Below are 13670 nucleotides of genomic sequence, written 5' to 3' on the forward strand. Positions count from 1 at the left end.
TATACTTTTCTGTTGAAATAAAGTTGGATTAGACATGAAAATGGAATAAAGTAATATGACAGTAAATATCCAATATTTTTAGATTTTTAATAACATATTTCTTTTTGATTTAAATCTGAACTTTAATTATGTATCGTATAAATAAATTGCTTTTATTTTATTCATCTAATCTTTTTATGAAATTTGTTGTATACAAGACAGTGTATTTTTAAAATTTATTAGTATCAAGGTTTATTTTGTTTTTACTGAAAGTGAAATGCAATCTGAAAAAAAATAATGTTGTCTTTACATTTTTTACATAAATTGAAACATGACTGCCTCTTGCTCATTTGAAATGTTCTACTATATTGTAGGAACAGAAGATGCATACACTCTTAGATGTACAATGCTGTGATATTTTTATGCCAATTGATGGAAAGTGTACTGGAGCTCCAACTAATTTCACTTTTTGTGTCAAGGTTAGTGTTTTCTGATATCTAGTACCCATCAGTTACTCTTATTTTGATCTTTAAGTAATTTCATAAAATATACAGTGTATGTATGCATACACATATTAGAAACATTAAAGCTTGAAACTTTATTCTAAAATTTTTCAAAAAAGGAGGGGAATATACCTACTGTTATCAACAGTTTCCTGAACTACAATTTTCATATGTAATATAAACAAAACCTGAACCCAAGCATTATGGTTGAGTGTTTAATACCAGCATAACTGTTGTCAAAATAGTGGTTTGTTTCTGCAGTTGCCATGTTAAGAGATTGTTGTTTTGTTTTTGTTGACAACAAAACGTTTTAATATACAACACTTGTCACAAACTTGAGTTCAAGGTCTCAACTTTTCATGAAAGTTTGGAAAATTAAGAAATGTGTTGTCTTCATTTACTTGTTTTATTTGTACTCAATATTACAATATTAGGCATCAGAAGCTAATTTTTGAACACAAAATAACCAATGTTTAGTTTGTCCTGCATTAGTGTTAACTATATGAAAACATTAATCATACTTGGATGTTATCAGTTGTTTGAGATTTTCAACTGGTATTATATTCTATTTTTGTGTACAGACATTACCACAGATTAATTGACTTCTATTTTGCAACATTTAATTTCAATTGGTGCCATAAATGTTCAGTTGGTTTAGCACTGGGACTTTGGGCTGGCTATTTACTGAAAGAATAACAGTTTTTATTGGAATTACAAAGCCATATTTGAATAGGTATTTCCTAGAAGTGATTCCTCTTGATTATATAAAAATTAGTATTTTTATTTTCATATTGATCTCAGAATTATGAGTAGTTCTGTATTTTATTAATTTGTGATATCTAGAAAAAAACACTTGTACTTCTCATTGTTTTAGCTGAGATCAAATCTTGAAGGATCATTTGCTGATCTGAAGTGGTTTTGTTCTGCTACTGAAAAAGAGAGAAAATGCTGGATTGTGGCCTTACGATTAGCAAAAGTAAGTACTGTATTTAGTAAATTATCTTTCCAAACTAAACATTTATGTATTATATGTATGCTGCTCTTACTAATCTTTTTGTCCAACTAGTTAGTTACCAGATTCAACAAAGGTAAAGTGCTTACCCAGATTAAGTTTATAGTTTTTATCCTAAGCATATGACATAGATCTGTAGTACTTTTAGGGGCAATGAACAAAGTGATTTCTTAGAAAACAAAGTTTGTCGAAAAACTGTGTAAAAACTCAGATTTGCAGAAAAGAAGATTTATTCAATTTTAACAATCCAAAAAAATTAAACCAGTATGGCAAAACAAAATCTTACAAAACTTGCCCTAACTGTGGTTTGAAACCAGAACCTTCTGCTCACACTAGTGCTCTGATGCTAATGTCTTAACAATGGAGCTACCAGAACCTTCATTTTAAGCTAATTCTTATCAAGACACACAGTAGTATGTCGTGTGGCCAAAACAACCTGCAGGACACACTGTGTGTAATTAACAGCAGTGATAGTTTAGCAATTTTCCACTTTATGTAGCTCAGAATATGGTAATCCAAATTATCACATATTTTCAATGGATGTGCTCTACTTAATCAGTATTTCAAATACCAAATTTCAAGGTAATCCATTAAGAAATACACGAGAATTAAAATCTCCAATTTGATTGAATTTTTTCCTTTTTTTCTTCTTTTTCACCCACTGAAAGTATGGAAGCATTATTTGATAGGAGAACATAATTAACTTTTATGAATTTTTTTCAAATTTGGTTCACTGATAGACTATCACAACCAACAATTAGTTGTCAAATTTGGTCTAAATATAACTGCTCAAATTTGACTCAAATTTTTGCACACACTTACACAAAATGTCCCATGATACATTGGTCTAAAATTTTTACTACAGCTTCATCTAAGAGTAAAAGTGGACTGTTTTTAGTTTTTTGGCATTCAAATTAAAGACAACTGATTTAGATTAGCAAAACTATACGGTAAAAGGACATAGAGATACGTAAATACTGGTTAGGCCAAGCAAACTAAGTTAGCAGTTTCTAGCTCAAGTTTTCAAAAGAATCATATAGGTGGATGGTTATTATTTATTGCCAAATATTTAGCATAAATTTGCCGATTTCCTAATTAAAGAGTGTTTAGTGTCACATGATATTAGCTTAAGCAATTAGCACAAGTAATGATGCTTCATATGTGTACCGGGTGCATGCAGGTGATGACAAGAAACTGTTGATCTAGATTCCATTGTTTTACAATAAAGGAAGTTATTAACACTGATTTAGAGAGAAAAATTACCACCATATATTTTAAAGAATCTGGTTGCTTCTGTAAAGTATAGGTCTGTTCTGAATAATAGGGTTCCAATCCCGAAGCTAATGTTGATTACAATCGAGTGTCACTTTCTTACTTGCTGTGGTTTGTGGATATGTTTTGACAAAAAGTCATGATATCTAATCAAAAACCCCTTAGGTGTGAAAAAAAAGGTGTGGCCATAAAAAGGATTGAACGTACGACTTAAAGGAATGAAATCAAAATTGGCAGCCAAACTGGTAGCTACACTTATAGCATCGATAAGAATTTTACATCAAATATTTATTCATTAGTTAGTCAGACTGCATATTCTGTTCATGGGACATGATGGTGGTTAAAACAAAAAATGCAGCCTAGTTAACTAATGAATGAATTTTTTTTTACACCTAAGATGTTTTTGATTACATAAAGTAATGCCTTATCAACTGATTTACCAGAACCTTCATCTTATGCTAATTCTTATAAAATAATGTACTAGCAACTGATCTACCAGGATCTCAATCTCATGAAGTAACCTTACCAACTGAGCTTTCAGAACCTTCAGCTTAATCTGTTGTTTTGAGACTAATGCTTTACCAACTGACTTGCCAGAATATTCAGCTCACACTAGTGCTTTTGAAGTAATGCCTTATACCATCTAAACTACAAAAGCCTTCAGTTTAATCTAATGTTCTGAGGCTAATGCTTTACTAACTGAGTTACCAGAACCTTCAGCTCACTCTGGTTCTTTTGGACTAATGCTTTATCAACTGAGCTACTAGAAACATCATGTCACACTAATGCTTTACCAATTAAGCTCAGTGCTATAGCCACGGGGGCACGAAAGGGTGCAATCCACCCTCTAAAAATCTGCCTTAAAAAAAATAATGCCTCTTTTTACTTTTTTGAACTTAAATAATTTTTTAGAACTTGAATAATTCCAATTCCAGCTAAACTGTCAAAGCCTTCAGCTCACTCTTGTGTTTTGAGACTAATGCTTTACCAACTGAACTACCAGAACCTTCATATAATATTAGTGTTCTAGGATTAGTGCTTTACCACTGGAATTAAATCCCAAGTAGATCTCTCCCATCTACCATTAGACCAGGCAGCCATATCCTAAAGTATTAAGCTATTGATTATCCTCTCTTATGAAATTTTAATAATTATATTTAACACTGACAGTGTAGGTATGACTATAACCTTTATTTTGTACCTTCAATACATTAATTATAATAATTTCTTCTAAGTATCAGTGTTTTACTGAGATTTTATATTTAATATGATAAATTTCTTTTAACATTTACCTTGTACATCAGTAATCCTAGAAATGATTATTATTGTGAAACTTTTACTAGTTTGGGAAAAAGCTACGAGAAAATTATAGAGAAGCCAAATCAAGAAGCAACAGTGTTGACAATTCATCTTTATGCTTAAACAAAGGAGAACACCATGATACGACTTTAGTAAGTGTGAGACTTTTGGTTTGTGTCATATATGTGTTTCAGAAGTTTAAATTATAATAAAAACTAACATAAATTCAGTTGATGGTTATAAAAGTAAACTTAGAATTAAAATTTAAAATATAGAATGCATTAGCTTCTTTATTGGTGTATATTTCATATTCATTTTGGAATTTGTATTTCTCTATAGTGTATGCTCTGATTAAATGAGATTTCCTTTATTCATAACATAGCAGTTGCTTTAACAAGTCTTACTGTATGATTTTAAAACATGACAGAATGCTAGGGAAATCAGTATATTTTTTATATTCTCACATGCTAAAACACTGTCAATCTGGACATTTAATTAGATTTGTGAAAATTTTACAACTTCTTGGACTTTCATGATAATGATTATCAGCTCTTATACAGAGTCAGTTATATTGTAGCTATAAGTAACCTTATCATTTTTTCTATTCTTTAAGTATAACAAGTAAAAGAACAATTTAGTAATATGTCTAATGGCTTTTAAAGGGTTTCTAATGAAAGTGTGAAAGAAAGACTTAAAATCCTCTAAAGAAATGTATATTGAAAGAACTAATAGTTCATAATAAACATTTAATAACATCTGCTAGTAATCTCTAAAACTTTCATAAGCATTAGTATTTTTTGTCTAAATTTTAGGAAATTATTTTGTTTCTCAGGATTCTCTTTCATGTAATAAAGTTCAAGTAGCAATGGATTTCACAGGGAAGTCTGGCAGGATGGTACAAAATCCAGTAGAAGTCAAAGCAATAGCTGCAATAGAAGCACAGAACAGAAAGGTAAGGAACATGTAAGGTCTGATAAATTATAATGTGCAAGTTAACTGTGCTAACATGTGTAAATTTAAAAAGAGATTCTGTACTCTAGTTTGTTTATTTATACTGTATAACAATTTTTTTTTCTGTAACTTGTCCTTTACAGTTTTCATACTGACTATTTCAGCATAGATAAGTGTTCATATTACACTGTATACTCAGTCGACTATAAAATGTGATATTTGTTCTTAAGAGTTTACTGGTTATCAAGCGTCATTGTTGGTATCTAATTGCATTGTTGGATTATACCTGGATTTAATGGTTTAAGTGAAAACTTACTATCTTGTGTTGGCAATATCACGACTAATGTTTGGTTTATTATCACCTGTAACTAGTTTCATTGCTTTGGAATTGAGCATGTACAATCAGTATGGTAGCCATTACTCCAGCCAAGTGGTGGATGGTGGTGTTTTTGATGGATACACTTACAACCTGAAATCCATGTATTTCATGTTCCAAAACCTCTTGTCTCTGCAGAGCCCATTTCTCACTTATTTATTATGTAATATATAACAAACAACACTCTCCTGTTGGCATGGCAGTGGGTCATGTAATTCTGATTTGCTTTGTTGAACACATTGTTTCCTTATTTATTATGTAATATATAACAAACAACACTCTCCTGTTGGCATGGCAGTGGGTCATGTAATTCTGATTTGCTTTGTTGAACACATTGTTTCCTTATTTAGAATTATTAGATCATGATCGGAACTTTCGTAGCAAATAAACAATATGCCTTTTTTTACACTCACTAAAACATAATTAAGGATAAAAAAACTTTGGTTCAAGTATTTATATAGGAACATGGATGTGGAAATTTTGCATGAGGTGGTGCCTCACCTGATCATATGAGTCACTACTACTCCTGCCTAAACTTAGGCTAAGTTGTTTCTTCTCCTATCATAGTAGTTGTAATGAGAAAAAAAAAACTCTTAACTCAGTAACTACTCATGTGATGGAAAAGAAACCTTTGACAAAACTATGGCAGTCAATAAAATTTATAACTGTAAGTTTTCATGATGAAAAAATGTGAGCTGCAATTGGCTGAGCATGCTTTTTCTTTTATCATAAATATTAAAAAGGCTGACAAATTTGACATCTCCTCATTTTATCATATAAATTAAGAATCTGATTGAGATATTAGTATCACATCATATAATATCTTAAGCTGTGGATCCTAAAAAATATTTTCTGGAGCTGTAAAAGTTGCATTTTATAGTTGATATTAATGCCACAAACTTTTGACAAAAATGAATGTGATTTGACTTCTATAAAAAGGTATGATAGTTTTCAGTGCTTCTGGTCCTCAAAACAGGAAAAAATCTATCTGAATCTGTATTTTTATGTCTATGATATGAAACTAGAAGAATAATCTCAAATGGCAAACAAGAAAAATTGAAATCATATGTAAATTATCAAAACATTTGGTGACTTAAAGTAAGTAGTTTCCAAAGCAGTAGAAAGTAATTGTGATTTTAAATAAATTATGCAAGACATAAGTTAAATGAACATAAAATGTATACACTATTAAGTTGAAGTCTTCCATTATATACACACTGTTAAGTTGAAGTTGTTCATTATAAACTGTAGTTGGCATTTCAAATCTAAACTTCCAGATTGTAAAAAATAACTAACTTTCATAAAAGCGAAAGGCACATTAAAAATATATTATTTTAAACTGTTTTTAGCTAATGTTAAGTGGTAAACTGAGCACTGTTGTTATATTTGTGCACAAAGTATGAATATGAAATAAGAGAATTTGTTGTTAAAGTGTTAAACATAGAAAATGGTATTTGTATTAAATACTCTCAAAAATTACCACAGCAATAATATTGTTTTATTGTAGTTCTGTCAGTATTACAAATGAAAAAAAGCCATCATTACATTATATAGGTAGCCTCTGTTGCTGTGACAATTTTATAAATGGGATCACTGAGATATGGATTTTCATTATTACATTAATTTTACAGCTCAGAAGAAAAGTGTAGATGCTCATAATATTTTAGAGGTTATAAAGACTCATTATAATTTTAACTTAAATGAATCATTCTTTGATATTTATATGTATTTCATTTTAGAAAAAAGTCTCAACTTTTCGAGCTCTACACTCGCCAGTTCAACCAACCTTTGAGTTTGGGGTCCACACGCTTCAGCCATGGTTTTATGGTGGCATGACGAGAGAGGAAGCAACTCAGCTGTTAACAAAATATGTAACAGTAGATGGGTAAGACCTCATAGTATTACTGTTAATATTTTATGGTGCATAACATAAGTTACCTCTTTATTTACAAAATATGGAACAGTGAATGGATAAATCCCTACAATATTCAATTCTTTCGTTTTTTAACTTAGTATTGGTCACAATAATACTAGATTCTTTGAAATTGAAAAATTTTTTATCTGAAAAAAATTAATTTCAAAAACTAGATATATTATTTTCAACCCAAATGGCACTTTATGCAACACTTGAGCTAAATGGCTCAGTTTGAGATCTCAACATTCAGGTATAGGCATCTCTAATTTTGAACTGCGAACCAGGCAGAGGGTAACCACTGAGCAGCTTCTGTCATATACATGGCAATTCTTAATCAAATATTGGGAAGGAATGTCACTTTTTTTTTACTCACAATGAAAGTGCAGCATATTCAGTGGAATATTACAGTCTAGAACTTTAAGGGCTTCTGATTTACAGCTCAGCACATTGACCACTAGGCCAGTAGTGTTTAAAATGTGGGGAGCACACCCCATTTTTTTTTTTGGAGTGGGGCATGAAAAGCATTAATAAAATGTTTTGTTTTTGCTTGTTTTCTTAAGTTAAGTTTATTGTTTTCATTATTGGCTATATATTTGTGTGTGTGTGTATATATCACAGTTTAAATGAGTTGAACGTTTTTTTTTGGAAGGGGAAGGCAAGGTGTATTATAGAAAAGAAAAGGGGGGCATGACTTAAAATGATTGAGAAACATTGCACTAGACCATGCTAAATAAAACTAACAAGTATGTTTTCAAGTCTTTTTTTAACATGTTTACAGTCATTCATTAAATGCAGATTTGAAAATGTTATTGATATATTAATAAAACATCAAATACCTTCCCAGTTATATATGAACTTGTAACTAATTCTTTCCAGTGTGCTTGGTATTTTCTCTGCCAGGCTAGACAATCATAATAATGAGGAGTTAATACAAAGCAGAGAATTATCATCATAGTACAAACACTTACACAACTACCTGATGTTTGATTTATTTCTTCTAAAACTATACTAATAAAAGAAAATGAAGTTAGCCATGATGTTACAAAAGTGTGATATCTGACTGTTGGAATGAAAATTTTGTGGCTCTTAATGATTTTCTCCAGTAGTGAAAGAAAGCCAGCAAATGTTTCCACAGTTTCATGTTAATCGTTATTGCCTAAATAAAATTCTTGTACCTGGTTTAAAATGATACATGGAATGTAATTGAGGTTTTTTTTAAACAAATTGAAAAAAGTTCATATTAAAACACTTACCATAAGATGCAGAGAAAATGATTTATTAATTGTCATATATTTTTACTAGTATTGTGAAGTATAGATATCAAAATTTAATTCATAAATTGTGAAAATAGTATTTTAAAGCTGAGATTGCAGTTGCCTCAAACACCTCACTCAACAGGTGCAGACTGAAATAACATAGTAATTATACTCAAACTTCTTCTAACACTCATTAACTGACCAATATTTTCTGACAAATTTATGTGAATAATTAGTGATAGAATACTAAAAGCTGAAATAACTTCTTGTTATCCATTCACATTTTTCTTCATCTTTCTATTGACAGGGTATTCCTGGTGAGAGAAAGCCACCGAAATCCAGATAGCTTTGTCTTGTCCTACGTCTACAATCAGAAAATACTACATACCCAAATCTATCCAGTAAGTTCAATTCACAAAAACATCGGCATCTGGCTTTATACTGTTTTTTTTTCTCAAGAAATGGGATATGCAGAAGTTAAGAAGACTAAAGACTAGTAGTTATACTCTGTTCTATTATAGAAAGACCATTATAAATGTTTCTGTTCAGGTAACAGTGTGATAACTGGGGGCTTTGTCTTCTTATAGTAAGATACCGTAATAACTGTTGGCGATTATTTTCTAATGTGTTAAGCTTGTAATAACTGGTTACTTTATCTTCTTATGGTAAGATGCTGTAACAAATGTTGGGTTTTTATCTTCTCGTAAGTTAAGTTTGTGATAACTGATGACTTTATCATCTTTCGGTAATATATTGTGATAATTGTTGAAGTTTATTTTCTAGTGAGCTAAAGCTGTGATAACTGGTAGCTTTTGTCTTTTACCCAGATGGCAAGTAGATGTTGGGCCAAAATGTACTATTACCTTGTGATAACATGTTTTTCTTAATCTTCCCAACTATAGTCAACATTGATGCCCACAGTGTTTCAATTTTTAACATTAATTACCCAGATAGCAAACCAGGGTTTGTTCAATACTGATTCAAAGCAAGCATCCATGGTTTAACTGTTGAACCAACATATGATCTTTTTTTTATGGGTCTTGCATGATTTGCTAAATATTTATGGAATGCTGCCATTTTTTTTTTCTTGTTGAATTTCACACAAAGGTACTTGATAGCTACTCCAAAATCGAGGGCTCTATTATAAGGCAAACCTGTGCTCACTGTGAAAATAAAATGTCACTACTCCTAAATCGAGGGTTCTACTACAGAGCAAACCTGTGCTTACTATGAAAATAAAATGTCAAGTCATGATCTTAAATTTCTACTTTATCTGCTACTATAGATGACTTGTGAACTCCTGTCCATTTGTTGTTCTAGCATAATGAAACATAAAAAAAGACATTTTTTCATAAAACTCTTTACATCCATAGATCTACACCCCTTTACTTTACCTTTGCTTATTTAATATTGATTAATAAGCTGATATTTTAATTAGGTATTTTTTAATTTTTTTGACTGAGATTATAGAGCATTGGGCAACAGTTTAAAAACAGTCAATGCTTATGTTGGGCCAACAATGAACCAACACATTGGCTTAACTAAGGACTAATGTGCAAATTGCTTTTGAGCCACTATTGTCTGTTAGTCTTGAGCCAGTGTAACTGACAATGTTGAGCTAACATTGTATTAACCTTAATGAGCTTTCTGAGTTGTTAGTTACTCAATAGTGATCCAGATTATTAATGTCAACGATGTGCTAACAATCCAATCATGTTGGATTATGAACCATCATTGACCAAACCTTGGTTTGCTCTCTGGTTAGAGAATTAAAGCTGTGATAACTGATTATTTTTTAATTTGTTGTAGTAAGATACTGTATCTGTTGAATTTTGTCTTCTGGTGAGTCAAATGTGTGATAGTTGATGTCTTTTGTCTTAAACATTGTAATATTTCTTGACTTTTGTATTCTAGAGTTAAAACTGTTATAGCTGTTGGGTTTTGTTTTCTAGTAAGTTAGTTATGATAACTGGTTGATTTTGTCTTTGTCTATGATCTTGCACCAGTAATACATCATATTAAGTTTCTGTGCTGAAATTGGTTACATTTGTCTTCACCTATGCAGTCTCGAGTTGTTAGTAAAACATTGTACTAAATTTCTATAACAAAATTATACTTTTCAAAAAGTAATATTGGACTCAGAAACATTAACTAATCGCTGTATCCACCTAGTTTGTGTGCATGTGTTTTAGTAATGAATAAAAATATCTGTGAATAGTCCTGTTTTTGTTTGACAGTATAATATACCAGTGCTAAATGGTAACTTTGGTGGTCTAATGCAAGAACATAACCTAACAGTATTATCTTCAAATGTTTACACTACATTACAGCTAGTATTGAGACAGCACACCTTTAGAAGATGTGGTACTATTTCAGTAAGAAAAGACCCACTTTTAGTACTAATCTCTGCCTGAACTTGGTTACTATCACTTGCTACCAACTGTTACTTAGTAGAACAGTGAAATTTTAAGATCTTTCCATTTTGTCTGTTCTTCAGCTACTGGCCTTTGGGCCTCAGTGATTATCCCATTACTAACTGAAGGTATGCTGTCCTAATGCATTTGATAATAGCATTTGTCAGATGTGGTAATAAATAAACTAGTTTTTTCAAGAAATATTAAAATACTTCAGAGGTTTTTGGCAACCAGACTTATGTAGATTAATTAATAACACACACACACACTATATATATGTATATATACATACACGAACTTGATAAAATATTTATATATATATAAGTAGTTTGTAACAGGTTATTTCATTAATATGGTAAACTTTATTCAGGTTTTGCAAGGGTGAACATTGTCTAAAAAACCTTTTTAATATAATTTTATAATATATGTAGTTCCTTGATATGAATATAAATATTTTTTTGCTAGATGGAAGAGAAAAACCAGTTGTGTTTTACTCTTGATGGTGGAAAAACCAAGTTTTATGATCTACTACAGTTGGTTGAGTTCTACCAGCTCAACTTAGGTTACTTGCCGACAAAACTTACGCATTTCTTTGTTCATCAGCCAAGAAGAAGAGAATCTCCACCTTGAAATTTATAAGTGTGGCTTTTCTGTGCATGTGTGATAGTTTGTTAAAGTGAGGGAAATTGAAAACACTGTGATTAAAAGAATCATATCTTCATATTACACATCGTCCATTAATTCAGCAAGTTTTGGCTTCCTTAATAAAGGTGTATTTGTTGTAAAGCATTTGGTTGGGTGTAGATTATGCCATCTGTGGATCATTTGTGCATACATACTCGCATCCTCAGCATAGGAAGCTATATTTAAAGTCAATAATTTATAGTATGAATTATTTATTGATTTCTTTTTCCAAGAAGACAGTTTTAGTTGTTTTTCTTTTTAAGATCCAACAAATAATATTGTAAACGAGGGTCAAACATATTTATGAAACACCAGATCTCCTTTATTGCTACTCCACTATTAGTAACTCATTTTATCAGCTGACGAGTATTTTTCCTTAGAACAATGAATTGTGAATACAGTAAAATAATCATCACAAGAAGTAAATACTAAGTTATTAGACAAGTATCTCTTTGAAGATAGTGCTAACTTTGATTTTTCAAGATCTGAAATTGTTAGTTTTATTATATTTAAAAAATATGCTGTTATATTAAAACTATATTGAATCTATATGCTGTCGTCTTTTTAAGATTTTCCTGTTAAGTATTCTTTAACAAAGCTCTTTTTTGTTTAAATATTGTTTGACAAATAGTATGTTAAAATGCTTTTTCCACTTGTACTGTCTCCCAGTGGCACAGCGGTATGTCTGCGGACTTACAACGCTAGAAACCGGGTTTCGATACCCGTGGTGGGCAGAGCACAGATAGCCCTTGTGTAGCTTTGTGCATACTTAAAAACAAACAAACAAACCACTTGTACTTTCTGCTCACCAAAACATTGTGCTCCACTTCATGTAAGACATTGTTGTATTCAAAGGGAATACATTTGACATTACAGTAATTTTTATTATATGTTATACAAGTTTTAAAAAATGCATACATTTCATGAAAATATTAGGACAGCTGCTAATTGAATTGTTTTCTGTTTAAAATGGATTTGAAATATAGTGAGAATGCCACACGAGTGATCTTTAACCATGTATGCAAGTGAATGGTGATGTCACTACTATAAAAATGAAGGTGATATATGTTGTATCATATACCAATTTTAACATTAAAATTAGCTATATATATATATATATATAAAATTTAAGTTGCAGAACCAGTACATTTATTTATTGAATGATTATATTTAAATCAGGCTGAAAACCATTACTATAGAAACTTACATCTTCTTAAGGAATAATTGCTAATTAAATGTTGTGTTTATATAAAAGAAGATTGAGCATATGTTTTATGTAATACCGTGAGAAAGGTACTTTTATAGTTTGGCTCAAAATCATGGCTGTTCATCTACACATAAAGAGAAATTCTTACTAAGAAAAAGACTATATTTGAGAGAAGAACAAATGGTAGAATTACTTTGCTTAAAATATATTCTGTAGATAATTAACATATAGCCAGAATCAGATGTAATTGGATATTAAGAAATATGGTTAGATTTTGAAGTGCTTCTGTTTGTTTTGCTCTTTAATACTATTTGATTTGTTAACTAATACAAATCAAAATTATGAATAATGTTTATTAACTGTTAATAACTTTAATGATGAAGTCATCAAAAATCACTTACTTTCAAAATTACAATTTGGATGTGTTTGTTTCTTGTCATCCTAAAATTTCAATAAAATAAAAAGTGAGAAAAACATCATATTAATTTAAAACAGCCTAAATGTATAGAAAGCATGATGAAATACAAAAACTAAAGACAATTTGCTTTTGCTTATAATGACAGTCAATAGTAGAATCCATCCCATTTCCTACATGTACTTAACGAAAGAATATTCAGTCGTGTTATGTATTGTAGATTAGGTAATTAGCCCTTGTACAAGTAATTCAGAAGTATTAAAGTGTTGAAACTTAAATTTTAAATTAACCAAAAATACTAATTAAAAACTATATATTCTCCTGTTAATTATATATATATATATTTAATTGTATTAAACATTTGCCCATTTTAATTGGTCATATACA

General features: G+C 30.4%; 1 protein-coding gene across 1 annotated transcript in view; it reads left to right on the top strand.

Annotated features, from left to right (window-relative positions):
• LOC106459904 (growth factor receptor-bound protein 14-like) overlaps positions 1-13621 on the top strand; it is a 21830-nt gene extending 8209 nt beyond the window's left edge. The window contains exons 6-12 of the mRNA XM_013919574.2: positions 354-458; positions 1357-1458; positions 4110-4217; positions 4898-5017; positions 7132-7277; positions 8871-8964; positions 11443-13621. Coding sequence (XP_013775028.2) covers positions 354-458; positions 1357-1458; positions 4110-4217; positions 4898-5017; positions 7132-7277; positions 8871-8964; positions 11443-11607 — 840 coding nt within the window. The 3' untranslated portion in view covers positions 11608-13621. The remainder of the gene's footprint in view (positions 1-353; positions 459-1356; positions 1459-4109; positions 4218-4897; positions 5018-7131; positions 7278-8870; positions 8965-11442) is intronic.
• The last annotated feature ends 49 nt before the right edge of the window (positions 13622-13670 follow it).

Source organism: Limulus polyphemus, unplaced genomic scaffold, assembly GCF_000517525.1.
Source record: "Limulus polyphemus unplaced genomic scaffold, Limulus_polyphemus-2.1.2 Scaffold679, whole genome shotgun sequence".
Lineage (NCBI taxonomy): Eukaryota > Metazoa > Arthropoda > Merostomata > Xiphosura > Limulidae > Limulus > Limulus polyphemus.